The sequence below is a fragment of the Oenanthe melanoleuca genome, chromosome 20 (assembly GCF_029582105.1).
Source record: "Oenanthe melanoleuca isolate GR-GAL-2019-014 chromosome 20, OMel1.0, whole genome shotgun sequence".
In the NCBI taxonomy this organism is placed as follows: domain Eukaryota; kingdom Metazoa; phylum Chordata; class Aves; order Passeriformes; family Muscicapidae; genus Oenanthe; species Oenanthe melanoleuca.
The window spans coordinates 6,037,243-6,050,951 of NC_079353.1; the positions used below are offsets into that span (position 1 = coordinate 6,037,243).

Below are 13,709 nucleotides of genomic sequence, written 5' to 3' on the forward strand. Positions count from 1 at the left end.
CAGGCTATCTTTTGTTTTCATGAAGCGTTCCTTGCACAACATAAAATGCACTGAGTGCCAGGAAAAATAAAAAGAAACTTCCAAGGAGAAGGCTCTAAGAGGATTTAAAGAGATTACCTCAGCCTTGTTTTGGGATGGGGCAGAAGCTTTACCACAGGTCTGGAGGTGCACAGCAAGTCTGATAACGTGGAGGAGGGAGAGGTTTATAAATCCCTTATTCTTCCTCTCCATATTTTAGTGCTTTGCCTTTTTTTACACGGGGCTGAGGCAGCCTGGGAACTGCCCTCAGTGGGGCAATGGCTGAATTGAATAATGAAGATGGGGATGGAGTAAATCCTGGTCACCTCTGCCAGGTGAGTATGGGATGGGCCTCTCCTGCCTCTTTTCCTTCTCCAGTAAAAAGAATTTTAGTTTTCACTCCTTTTCCCAGGCAGGAAGAAGGGAACTGGGCAGTGCCCTGTGCTGCACTGAAATAGAGCCTGACTGCCCATCAGCCTATAAATAGTGCAGGACCTGAGCAGGAGAGAGGGCTGTCAGACCTGGCTAATCCCAGCTCCCTTAAGCCACTTTAGCCCAGCCTGGAGAGGCTTAAAGCCACAGCTGTGTGCCCAGGTTTGCCTGGCACCCGGGGCAAAGGACTTCACTGAACACATGTGGTCCCGGGCACCATCAAGCTTAACTGCCATGCCTGAGTGGAATAATTTTGCCTCTCAAAGAACGGTGTGAATTTGCCCTTAAATGTTCAGCCATGTAAAATAACAGAGACCCAGAAATCCGCAGGCGGCTGAAGTTTAGCGCCTCGTCTCCTCCATCTGGCACCAGATCCAGCTGAAACAATTCCCCTCCATCACACTGAGGCTTGGTTCACCCTCCCCATAAACCATCACCAAATGATTGAGGGTGACTCGAGAAAACAGAACCCTCCCTTTCCCTGGAAGGGGTGGGCAGGCTGCACACAAACAAGGCAGGGACCTCTTACTCCTTTCATCATCATCACCTCCACCCCATCCTGCCCCACAGCCCCTGGCTTGAGATTTGGTGCTCTAAACTAGGCTAAATTTTCCATTTGCCCAGACATAACAACTGGAATTTATTTTTTTTTTTTTGCCCAAGAGGCCTGCACAGTGTGACTGGGAGAGGGAATAATCCGCAGTGCCAGTAATTTGTATGGATCTGGGATGTGAACACCCCAGGCTGCCTGCCTGGATTTGCCTGGCTCTGGGGGTGTTTCTGCCCCATGGTGTTCAGCTCACTGAGCAATTGTGTGTTTGTGGTTATAAAATGCAGCAGGTCTCCTCTGAAGGAGGGGGTTTGGGCAGGGCAGATGGCAGCCACAGGGAATGCCAGCACGGATGTTGTTCCAGAAGCTCTGGTCTCACAAGGGAGAAGCTGGAGCTGGACAGAGCTGTAAATTGCTATTTTCTTTCTATGCAAAGAAATAGAGATAGAACCCTTGAAAGGAAGAAGTGCAGCCTGGCCTCGTGCAAGAGCCATCAGAAAAGCAGATCCAAGGTGGGTAGGACAGTGGTTGTCCTCTAAAAGGCAGTTTGTGGGTAGAGTGGAGGCTGTTGGGTTTCCTTCTTCCCATGCTCAGGCTTTCAGCTCCTTCCACACCAGCTTTGGAGGTTTTGCCAAGGCTTTGCATCCTGATATTTCAGCGTTTACCATCTGCTGGGAGTGGACAAGCTCGAAACACCAAGGCACTGACCCTCCTCTGCTCGTGCACACATCACACATCCCGTGGCAATCCTGGCTGCACACAGAACAGGTATTCCCACTGCAGCTAAACCCCAGATTAGCTGGTGTTAAAACAGGATGGGATTCCCTGCTGTACATTCCAGGGGTTTTTTAGAGCATGTTTACCTGGGGCTGGCTTTGAGGTCAAATTTTCCAGATCCCTGTGTTTACATGCCATGACCCTCCAGTGTGTTTGCCTGGCAACTCCCAAGGCACCAAAGAGGAAGAGATCACAGGATCACAGGATCACAGAATCCCAGACTGGTTTGGGTTGGAAGGGATCTTAAACATCACCTCATTCCAACCCCACTGCCATAGGCAGGGACAGTTTCCACTGGCCCAGTTTGTTCAAAGCCTCATCAAACTGGCCTTGAACACTCCCAGGAATGGAGCAGATTTCATGACTTTTAACATGAGCAGGTTTTTCAGTTCATGCTCATGCTGAAGAGAGGAGATATAAAGACAGGATTTATGGGGCAGAAAGGCAGAGGAAGGAGGAGAAAGGGAGGTCCTGTACTCAGTGCATGCTGCTGATACCTTTAAATTGGAGCTAGAGATTTAAAAATAAACTTTGGAAGTGATAACAAGACATCCAAGTCCTCCAGCCACTTGGCCAGCTGGGGACAGAGTCTGGTGTCAGCCCTGATGGGACAGCAGAGCACCTAGTGCAGGGTGGGCTCCTCAGGACCCACCATGGTGCTCACACCACTGGGACCTGCCCAGTGGGCTTTAGTCACAGCCACTGGGGGTCCAGGGTGATCTGAGGTAGCCATGCTGGAGGGAAAATGCTTAAAAGCCTTGAAAACTGTCCCCATTCATCCTGGGTGTCCCTGGTAGCACACAGCTCCAGGGGATGCTCTTCCAGGAATGCTTTTTCCACCAAATATCTGAGTTATGGGGTTGAGGTTGTAGAGGGTAAAACTGCTCACCCTGAGATGCTGTCCATCTGGGAAGCAGCCAGGATGAACATTTCCATGCCCTGAAATATCTTTTAGCACCAGGGAAGGAGACAAACACCATTTCATCCCCATCTCATCAGGGACATTGTGACATTTCTGGCCTGGATGCAGCATCTGTGGGGGCTGCGAGATGCTGATCCCTTAAATCTCCCCCTGAGCTGAGCACGGGGCACAGCCCAATCTAGGTCAAGCCCAAATGAGATAGGGCACCTCTGCCCTGTGCTTTAGTGCTGTTTGCCTTGCCCTGGACCATGCTGGGTTCTCAGCAAAGATGTCTGGTGCTGTGTCGAGCTACACCAGATTGATGTGTTTGTTTTGGCAGCTGTGCACATCTCCCAGTTAGGAAAAGCCTGATTAATCCCAGGGATGGCTTTTCCTATCAAACCACAGCCACTGAGTGAAAAGAGCCCTGGCTGCCCACATCTTTTGATGGATTTAGTGGAGATGTTAAAGGAGATACCTGGGTAACAGCGTAAGCTTTGGATGCACCCAGAGTGAAAAGAGGATCAGGGAATTTAATGAGAAATTTTTTTGCTGACCAACCCCAATCAAAGCCCAAGGGTTTATATTGGGGAATAATTTGTTTTCATGTGGTGGTAGTTGCATCTCCCCTGATCCCACAAAGGAGTTGCTGGTCCAGGATCCCACAGACATAGATCCTGCTCAGGGCTGCTGCTGGTTTCTGCAAGATGACTTTCCAGTTTTTAGAGACGAACAGATGAACCAAATGTCAGGAACTTGTGGAACCAAATTCATCACAAGCCTCTGGATTACAGCAAGCAGCTGTCATCTCTCTTCACTGGCTTTTCCAAATTAGATACATCCCTTTTGCACAGACAAATCAGACAGTTTGTGACTCTGTTTAGCTCTCTCCACAATGTGAGTATTTTCAGGTCAGACTCAGAATTCTGGGGATCCTGATGCCAATTCCCTGCACCCTTTGGGAAATCAGACAGCAGGTGAGGACAGCAGAGCTGCTCCCATCACTGTGATGACAGTGATCCATGCCCTGATCTGACTTTGGTTTATTCTCATGCCAAGGTGGCACTTGGATCAGTGCTGCACATGTCCCAGAAAGGCAGGGCACCATTTCCAGATGAGAGCTAAAATATGCTGCTCAAGCACTGTGCTCAAGGAAAGCAATTCCCTGCATTTCCAGGACATTCCCTTTTCTGATTTAAACCTGTGTGGAGAGGGGAAGATGGCATTTCTATCAGGCCACAACCTGAGCATGGGCTTGGTGCCACAGCTGCTCTGACCAGAGGTGGCCCTAGTGTGGCATCTGGGCTGAGTATTTTGGGTGTTTATTATCCATAGGTGGCAGCAGCTGCCTGTGCCGGCCGACACTGCCCTAATCCCAAACCTGGCAATGAGTAACAGAGCCGGGAAAAGGCAGGGGAGGAGGAGGAGGAGCGAGGAGGGAGGAGAGGGAAAGGAGGACAAGCCTGAACACAGGCCCTGCCTGCTCCCTCCTCTGCAGCAAGTCCTCATCAGAGGGAGAATTAGGGAAAAGCTCTGTGGGGCAGGGGCAGGCAGAGCTCGAGTCTGGGCTAGGGAACAGGCTGCCCAGAGAAGCTGCAGCTGCCCCATCCCTGGAAGGGTTCAAGGCAGGATGGACAGGGCTTGGAGCAACCTGGATTAGTGGAAGGTGTCCCTGCTCATGGCAGGGAGCTGGAATGAGAGGAGCTTTAAGGTCCCAAACCAATCTGTGATTCTGCTGCTGTGCCTTCTTACCCAGAGAGAAAATTGCTGCATGCTCTGGTGGGGAAGGAGCTGCTGAGCAACCTTTTCTTGACCAAATTCCTGAAGCCACTGGAATGTCACATCCCTAGAAGGAATGTGGTAGCAGCATGAAGTCATTGTGGTACCCCAAACACCCACTGATCTGGCCACAGGTGCTGAGGGAGTCCAGAGGCAGCAGCTCCTTCAGCTCTGCAGCTTCTGCCGGCTTCCAGAAATTTCTGCCAAGTTAAAATGACCCAAAAGGCTCTTCCTCAACGGCTCACACAAATGGCAGATAACAAAAGCCAGTTGCCAGAAACCAAAAGCCAGATAAAAAAATTAAAAAATTAAAAAGAAAGGAAAGCACAGAAACCTTGCTGAAAAGCAAACTGGAGAGAGTTGCAGTCCCAGGCTCTAGCCTGGAGGCTCTAATGAGAGGAAAACCAAAGAGAAAAATCTATCCAAATCTTGTCATCTGCTTACTTTAAAAGTACCATTTCTTGATCAATATAAATGAAATGTATCTTCCTCTTTTTCCATACATCTGATATGAACAGGCTTTGTCCTGGGAAACCAGACTGGCTGCTCCATCAGTCTCCCCCAGCTGCTCTGTCCTACCCATGCTGCTCCTGCTGCATCATTAAGGCAAAATGGAATTGATTTTGAGAGGAAAAGCAGAACAGGGCACGATTTGCTGGAGACTAATCCCCCTGAAGTAGCAAAGCCCCAGTTCACCCCTCATGGCTGTGGGTGCAGCATCACACCCCCAGTGTAATCTGCTTAATGAGGTGATCCTTTAAAAGCAGCCCCAAATGTGGGTGTAAGTGGTGTCATTGCACAAAGGGACTGGGGCAGGTTTGTTCATTTCTGCTCTATCATTAATTAAAGCAATCAGCCTGCTCAGGCTCAGTGGGGTACACAGCCATCCTGTACCTGCTGGGGAGAATATAATCCATTATAGAATATAATCTTTTTATCAATACACTCTAATTGCTCTGTACATTACTGGGGGGATGGAGGATGCAGGAATACATCTCCAGGGAGTTGAGGAGGAACCTGAGAGAGGAGCCACAAGTTATACTAAAACAAAAGTGACTTTTCATGTCTGAAGCACTGAATTTTTAGCCTTCTATCATTCCCTTCTGGGACAGAAAAATCTTCCAAGCCTGTGGAAATCTCCATGCTGTGCAGCCAGGCAGGGCTGGGACAAATGGGCTGGGAGTGTGAGGGCCCTGAAATCAAATCAATGATCAAACCCAGCAACACAGCACAAAAACAAAACCTTGTGCTGGGCATGAAAACAACCACGTGCCTGTTTAAACTGCCTGTTGGAATTTGTATATTCAAAGTCCATCACAGCCTTTAGCCAAATCCTTCCCTGGAAAGCGCTGAGTCAGCATTATCAGTGGGGAAACTGAGGCACAGCTGGAGGAACTCAGTCCTCAGCTGGACCACACATGTGCTTGTGTTGGCCCTTAAACCTCTGGGGTAAATTTTGGAAATAATTATTTATTTGCAGACCTGTGGTGCCAAGGCTTTCCCTGAAAGCTGTGCTGGCTTTCCTGGGAGGGTGCCCATGGCAGAGGTCAGGGTGGCCTTCCTGGGCCAGCTGGGGACATGGCTCACATGGGGTGTCCCATGCTGGGGTGGTCATACCCCACTGAGAACCCCCCCCCTGAGGGCAGCTTGGCCCCTTTACTGCCCCATGAGCTGTGCAGGGAGATTGATGACCTGCACAACCCAGGGCAGCCTCCCGGGCACTGGGTCCTCATCCTGGTGATTAAAGAATAACTCCAGATTAATAAGGAAAAACACAGACTAGGGGAGGAATGAACCTCATTGCATGGGGAGTTTGTGACAGAACTACCCCTGTCTGCAATGGGGGGCTCCCTTCTGCCTTACATCCCTAAAATGGTTAAAGCAAAACCCCCCAAAAGTGTTTTTTCCCACAGCTGTACCTGAACTGCAAGGTCGTACAGCAATTCTCAGCGTGCTGGGCTGCAAAGCTTTGCCCTGGAGCATTACTGAATTTTAGGGGAGAAAAAATGAGCAACAGTTTAGGCACACCAAGTACAAACTGCCTTTGTGGAGATACCTTAAGGCTCTGGCATCTCTTCGAGTGTTTTGTTCTCAATCCCATTTCCATTCCAAATGGAAATAAATTTTCTCTGAAGTTTGTGTTCCTCTTAAACAGATCTGCTTCCTTGTACACACTTCCATTGCCTTGGCTCTCTCAGACTCCCATCCCACAAAACCAGTGGTTTATGGAGCATGTGTACAGGATGCCACCCAAACACAGAGGAGCTGGTCTGTGGTGTGGGCTGTACTTTGGCCTGGCTGTAAGCTTTTCCTCTGAAATAAAGTATTCTCTTCCAAAACTGATAAAACCCAGCCAGCTTAGAGTCCCTTGTATCTGTGCTTATTTATTTTTCATGTTTACCCTCATTTTAAACACAGCATTGCTCAAAAGGAGAAAGAAACTTCTCCAGTGTGTCCAGGCACATGCAGGTAGGATGTTACCCTGGTACCCAAACATAGAGGAGCTCTGGTGTGGGCTGTACTTTGGCCTGGCTGCAAGCTTTTCCTCTGAAATAAAGTATTCTCTTCCAAAACTGATAAAACCCAGCCAGCTTAGAATTCCTAGAATCCATATTTATTTACTTATCATGTTTACCATCATTTTAAACACAGCATTGCTTGAGAAGAGAAAGAAACTTCTGCAGTGTGTCCAGCCATGCTGAGGTAGGATGTTTCCCTGGTACCCAAACACAGAGGAGCTGGTCTGATGTATGGGTTGTACCTTGGCCTTGCTGCAAACTTCTCCTCTGAAATAAAGTGTTCTCTCCCAAAGCTGATAAAACCCAGCCAGCCAAGAATCCCTGGAATCCTCGAATTTTCACGTTTTCCATCATTTTAAACCCAGCATTGCTCGAAAGGAGAATGAAACCTCTCCAGTGTGTCCGGGCATGCCGAGGTAGGATGTTACCCTGGTACCCAAACACAGAGGAGCTGGTCTGTGGTGTGGGTCGTACCTTGGCTTTGCTGTGAGCTTTTCCACTGAAATAAAGTATTCTCTCCCAAAACTGATAAAACCCAGCTAGTTAGGAATCCCTTGTATCTGTATTTGTTTACTTGTCATGTTTACCCTCATTTTAAACCCATCATTGCCCGAAAGGAGAAAGAAACTTGTGCCGTTCCGAGCTGGAGCTGAACCACCTCAGCGGTTTTCTAACGCAGTCTCTCCGCTCTCCGGGCGCTGTTTGGCCGCTCCCTCCGGGGCTGTCCCCTCTCCTCTCCCCTGTGTCGCGACAGTGTCGGGGGCGTGTCGCTGCTCGCCGCTGCCATTGGCGCTGGGCAGGGCGCTGCGGGCGATAAAAGCGCGGCGCGGGGGCGGCTCGGCAGCGCCGCGGCTCAGGCCGTGCGGTGCGGTGCGAGCGATCGGCGGCCCCCGGCCGGACCCCCCTGCCCTGCCCTGCCCTGCCCCCGGAGCCGCCGGAGCCCCCACACTGCCCAGGTGAACTGTCGGGGGGATCGGGGTAGCCCCGAGACGCGTTCGCTTTGCTGCGCTGGCGAACCTGCCGAGCCGCGCTTCCCCCGCTGATCCTCCCGGCTGTCCGCCAGATGTTGGCAGCTGGAGCGCGGGACCCCCTGAGCGTCCTTTAGAGCTTTTTTTTTTTTTGGAGAATAAGGGGTCAGACTGTGGGAAGAGTCAGCTGCTGGCAGGGAGGTGTTTTGTAGCCGGAAGAGGGAAAGAACTTCTCCAGTTGAGAGCTGGAGCTGAAGCACATCAGAGGCGAAGGGCGGGCAGGTTTGTCCCCGCTGTGGGTGGCAGAGGACAGGCTGGGGCTGGAACTTCTCGCAGGGGCTGCAGAGGACAGGCTGGGGCTGGAACTTCTCGCAGGAGCACCCTCGGTGTGCGCCCCAGCTCAACATTTCTTTGCTCCTTATGCAACATCCGCCGGGGATTTTGTAACTCCAGATGTTGACCCAAGGAGCTGAGCTGGATTCCTGCAAGAAAAACACCCGGGGAGGTGGGGTCGGGAAGGGGCTGTGCTCTAGGCAGGCAGTTGTGTATGATGGAATTATTTTGGCTTTGCACGTAGGTCTTGGAGCTGTGTGGGTTTAATCCATGTGCAGTGAGCACCAGCCACCGTTCCCAGTGCAGGGCTGCACGCCCCATTTCTCCAGTAGTCACACACGTTTGCACCCCTGCAGCTTTTGGGGGTGCAGGGGTGGGTCAGGGTGGGTGCTGACGGCTGCCTCTGTGCTCCCAGGTTTAGATCTGCACAAGAACCAAGATCAGGAACCATGGCATCCATCCCATCCAGCGGCTCGCTCATGGCCACGCACAACTATCGCAGAAGTAAGGGCAGGCTGGGAGTGGGGGGTGGGTACATGGGGGTCTCTGCCAGGTGTGAGGGGACGTGGCTGCAGCAGAGATGGAGCTGAGCTCAGGTCTGTGCCTTCAGCTGCAGCCCCATGTGAGCGTTTGGTGAGGAAAGGGGACAGGCAGCAGTGTCCCTGCTGCTGCCAGATCCTGCTTTGGGCCCCCCAGCCCAGCTGGTGAGGGGGCTCAGATCTCCTTCACTTGTTACTAAGGGTGTAGGGGACAGAGGGGACAGTTTCGCCTCGCATTGTTGCTTCAGAAATGAGCTGCAAAACCAGTCTGGGCAATGGCTGCTCCTGGTACCTCACCCGGGAGAGAGTTCCTGGTTTAATGGATTGCTTAAACCAGAGGGAATTAAAGGATTCCCCCGAGATGAAACAAGCAGCAGGCTTGTAGCTGTTGGACTAAAAGCACATGGATTATACACAGGAATTTGCATCCTCTTTGCCTCAAGTCATCTGCAGAGATCTCTCAAAGCTGCTAAATTTTGTCCTTAGGGTTGCAGGTTTTTTCCTACAGAGGTGTTTTTCTGCTGCTTGCAGCTGGAATCTTTCCAGTATTCCCTTTCTAGTGTTTTTTACTGGCCTGGCACTAAACTGGGCAAGTAGTGGAGTGAGTTAGTGATGGGGCTGAGCTGTATCACCCAGGCACAGCCTCACCAAGGCAGTGTTTTCCTTCTCATGGCACAACCATGGGTCAGCAGTGGTTCTTATGGCCACGATTTTTCCACAGGGCGCCTGAGCTCCACATCCAGCACCAGCTCCTGCAGCTCAGAGTACTCTGGGGAGGTCATCCCCCACGGCCCAGGTAAGTGTCACCTGTCCTGGCTCATGGGGACTCTGCTCCTTGGGAAATCTTACTAGAGGTGGCCCAGCCTCTCCTGTGGGATGAGGCCATGGGGCTGCCCAGGTTGCAGTGACCTGGACTCTCCCTGTCATGCAGATCTGCCCAAGTCTGACCCTGGCCAGTGGTGGGCCAGCTTCTTCTTTGGCAAGACAACTCACCCAGCCATGACAACGGTGTCAGAGTCCCAGGAGAGGTGAGTGCTTTGAGGTGACATGGGGGAGCACCAGTGCAGCACCCAGGCTGCATCCCCCGGGGCGCATTCCGACCCAGTGGATCAGGGCTTTGCTGCAGGAGTAAATGCCGAGCAGCAGTGCCACATTTGGGGGGCGGCAGGATGGCTGACTGTCTCTCTGCTGTGTGCTGCAGCTTGGGAGCTCTGCGGGTGACCACTGGGCCAGTAGCCTGTGCGCTGGTGGCCGCCCCGGGCGCAGGACGGAGGCGCCACGCCAGCGAGTCCAGCGTGGGACCCTCGGTGTGAGCGGGGCCGGCGGCTGCTCCCCACCCGGGGGGCACAGCCCCACCCTTCCCCACCCTTCCCCACCCATCCCCACCCCTCTAGAGTAGCGGCTGCTCCAAGCAAACGCTGCTGCTTTCTCGTGGAGAACTGCAGCCACCCCGACGATTCCACTCCGGCCTTTTTTACTCTCTCCCAATGTAACTAAGCCCCCTCCAAGACTTGGCAACACCTTTTTATTACCTTGAACTCGTACAATGACAACCAATAAACTTGAGCAGCCTTTTAAAGCGCTGTGGGTTGTTTTTGTCGGTGGAGGGGGGAGCAGGCAGTGCTGGGGGTGTCGGTGGGACCAGGACACAGCACTCCTGACCGCAGCAGGATGTGGCGGTGCCACGTTCCAGCCTGGCTGGGCAGTCAGGGTTTGCACATGAGCAGGATCTGCTGGGCTGTGGTGGTGCTGCACGCGCCTTCCCTCGCCCTCTGCTCTCCTTACTTGGCTACACAGCCTGTCCCTGCTGGCACTGAACTTGTTTTGCTCCCCACACACGGCTGCCCTGCGCTGCTTTGGTACCTTGAGGGGCAGGAGTGAGTGCCAGGGCTGGAGCAGGTGTGGCTGGGGCTGGGGCAAGGATTTGGGTGCACTGTAACCCCTCCATAATGAGGAGAGAGATAAAACTCGCTCAAGATATGCATTTTTTGGATCTGGATATCAGGCTGGAGCTCATGGTGGTCCCTATGCTGCACTGCCCCAAGTGCTGTTTTGCCTGACTTTTGCCTTCAATTATTCAGTTTAGCTGTTTGATCCTTCTGTGACCAGCCTGATAGCTGGGAAAACAAAAGCCTGCATGAAGGGAGTGCCTTTGTTCCTGCTGGAGGCAAAAAGAAAACTTTGCAGAAGTTGATTTAAAGGTGCCAAATCTTCCTGCTCTGCTTCCAGCCACAGCATGAGGGGCTGGGCTGGCCCTGTGTGCACCAGGAGCTGCAGCCCCGATGGCAGCTGAGGCCATGGGACCCCTGAGCTGTGACTGTGCCTCCTGTGTCCTGGGCTGGCAGGGCAAAGGGCAGGGAGCAGCTGGGGGCAAGTGGCTGCTCTGCTTTCTGTCTGCTCTGCAGGGGCATCCAGGGTCACTCCCAGCTCTGTTGTTTCTACCATGGAAAGTGTTGAGTAAGCTTTTCTCTGAGCTCTGCTTCCCCAGGCACTGGTCCTTGTCTTTGGGGCAGAGTCTGTGTCCCCTGCCCTCTGAGGGGCCAGGGCAGCACTGGCACCTCTGCTCTGCCTGTGTCAGTGTGTTCATCCAAAGGGAATGGCTCCAGGAGTGTTCCAGCAGTCTGGGCACAGTTTGGAGCCCAGGGGCTGCCAGCACCCTGGAGGTGACCCCCATGTGCTGGGCAGCAGCTGATCTGATGTGACTTCCAGTAATGCACCAAACTGCTGCTGCTGTGGGGCTGCACATCCCAGAAAGCACATGGCAGCCTTTAAACTTCACAAAACACAGGAAAACCAAGATAAAATAAACTTTTTCTGAGTAAGACAAGGCAAGGTGGGCTGGCTGGCTGGCAGGTACTCCAGGGTCTTCCAGGCTTCAGCAAAGCCCTTTGGGTGCTGCTCAACCCCAGGATGACTCAGGGATCTCTGCTGCTGCTTGCCAGCAAAAACGACATATTTTTTGGAGAGTCAAATATTTTTTTTCAAGCGTGGAAATCAATGTGGACACACAAAGGTAAAGTCAATATTACTGTATTTGCTTGTTGGTCTTGTGACCCTGGAGGGACAAACCCAGCAACTGTCCTCAGGCACCCAGGGGAGGCAATGGCAGAGCAAATGCACCAGTTCTACATCTCTGGCTTTCATCTGGGCACGTTCCCCAGCCTGATCCAGCTCTAAGTGAGCTGCTCAGGAGCACATGGATGCTCCCCTATCCAGCTTTTGGATGCTGGATGGAGAATAAGTTCATTCCCAGATTGCTCCAAGGTGGGTTGGATTTACAGCAGGGACTGCAACACCTGTCAGTAGCTGCCTCAGTGAAGCAAAACTGCCTGGAAAAGCCCTGCTGAATTAAAGGCTGTTTTTCTGAATGTCTGTCAAATGTCACAGACTGAGACTCTTCTCCTGGAGTGAAGATACAGGGAGAGTCCAGATACCCCAGATGTGCCCCTGGGCAGCTTCATGGCATTTCTGAGTGCAAAGCCCTTGGCATTGTCTTTTTTGCTTGGGATTGAAAGGCTTTTAGGGCCTTTCTTGCCCTGTCACAGCCTTCAGACATTTTAGAAAAGCATCTGACAGCCAAGCACATTTATTTTTGTTCTGTTTCCATCTCCACTGCTGTGGGTGTCTCTCTTCTTAAGTAACAAGTGATGAGAGAAAACTCTCATTTCACAATTCTATGGAACAGCCTCAAATTTTGCCAGGAGAGGTTTAGGTTGGTTATCAGGACAAATTTCCACACTGAAGGAGTTACCAATCATGGTAACAGGCTGTCCAGGGCAGTGGAATCACCATCCCTGGGGGGATTTAACAGAGCTGTGGATGTGACACTTGGGGACATGGGTTGGTGCTGCATCTTAGAGAGCTTTTCCAACCTAAGTGATTCTATGATTCCAGCTGATTTCCTGTGTCTTGTGTCCTCACCTTGCTGCTGAGGTGGGATTGCAAGGGAAACACTGTGCAGTAGAAGCAAGACAATGAAAGGGGTTCCCCACACACTGCACACCTCCAAAACCAATCTCCTTCTTCCTGTAGGGCTTGATATTGGAGGGGCAAGCACCCACCTCCCAGGGCATCAACTCCACAGGGACTGATGTCCCCCAGTCTGCTGCCTCGATGGTGATTTAACTGTTGATTAAGTCACATATTTGCTAAAAACTCCCTGGTGTTTTCTCACTCGTCCCTTGCAGCAGCCCTCGTGCCACCCCACCGCCTCCAGTGAGAACTATTTCATCACATTCCCTCCCTCCTGCTGCTGGGGGTTGTTTTGGTTTGCTTTATTTCCCTCCAGCAGCTTTGCTTCCCCCTCACCCTTCAAACACTGATGTGGGACCTTAAAAATAGAAATGAGCTGTGCAGCTGAAATACACCACATTAGCCTGAGGCTGCTTCCAAATGCCACTGGGTCAAAGCTCAGATGGGCACATGCCAGGCTGCAAATGGAGCAGGAGACACCTGCAACAACAGGATTTACAATGCCCTCTAACTATGGGATTTACCAGTGCCCACTCTGGAGCAGTTCTGAGGGACTGGGACCACAGCATTCCTGCCTTCACTTAAGGAAAAGCCTGGTCCAGTTTTTGGGGAAGGGCTCAGTTTTTGCTGAGCTGCCCAGCTCAGGCTGACATCCTGAGAGCAGACAGCAACATTTGGGTTCCACTCCACCCCACCAAGTTTATCTACTTTTAGAAAACAAGTAATAATGACTCTGAGAAATGCCAAAACCCAGCAGACCCTGCTGGAGGGCAAACCCAGGCTGTGGATTGGCAGCAGAGGAGGAGGAGGAAGGAAAACTGCTGTGGGCAGCACGGTGTCATCACCGTGTCCCCATATTCCCCTTGCACATCCCCAAGAGGTCACTGTGCTGCTGAGTGAGCTGCTTTTGGGCCATGTGTC

At 51.9% G+C, this 13,709-nt stretch overlaps 1 protein-coding gene across 1 annotated transcript; it reads left to right on the forward strand.

Moving 5' to 3' along the window:
• The first annotated feature begins 7,676 nt into the window (after nt 1–7,676).
• On the forward strand, nt 7,677–10,395 carry PPDPF (pancreatic progenitor cell differentiation and proliferation factor). Its single transcript, XM_056507045.1, has 5 exons — nt 7,677–7,932; nt 8,693–8,781; nt 9,538–9,612; nt 9,748–9,844; nt 10,018–10,395. Exons 2-5 carry the CDS (start codon nt 8,727–8,729, stop codon nt 10,127–10,129), a joined length of 339 nt encoding a protein of 112 aa, XP_056363020.1. The 5' UTR covers nt 7,677–7,932; nt 8,693–8,726; the 3' UTR covers nt 10,130–10,395.
• Nucleotides 10,396–13,709: the final 3,314 nt, after the last annotated feature.

Coding starts and splice junctions, on each gene's coding strand:
- PPDPF (XM_056507045.1), top strand. CDS start 8,727: ATGGCATCCATCCCATCCAGCGGCTCGCTCATGGCCACGCACAACTAT. Junction 9,613..9,747: donor GGTCATCCCCCACGGCCCAG/GTAAGTGTCACC, acceptor CCTGTCATGCAG/ATCTGCCCAAGTCTGACCCT. Junction 9,845..10,017: donor GTGTCAGAGTCCCAGGAGAG/GTGAGTGCTTTG, acceptor TGTGTGCTGCAG/CTTGGGAGCTCTGCGGGTGA.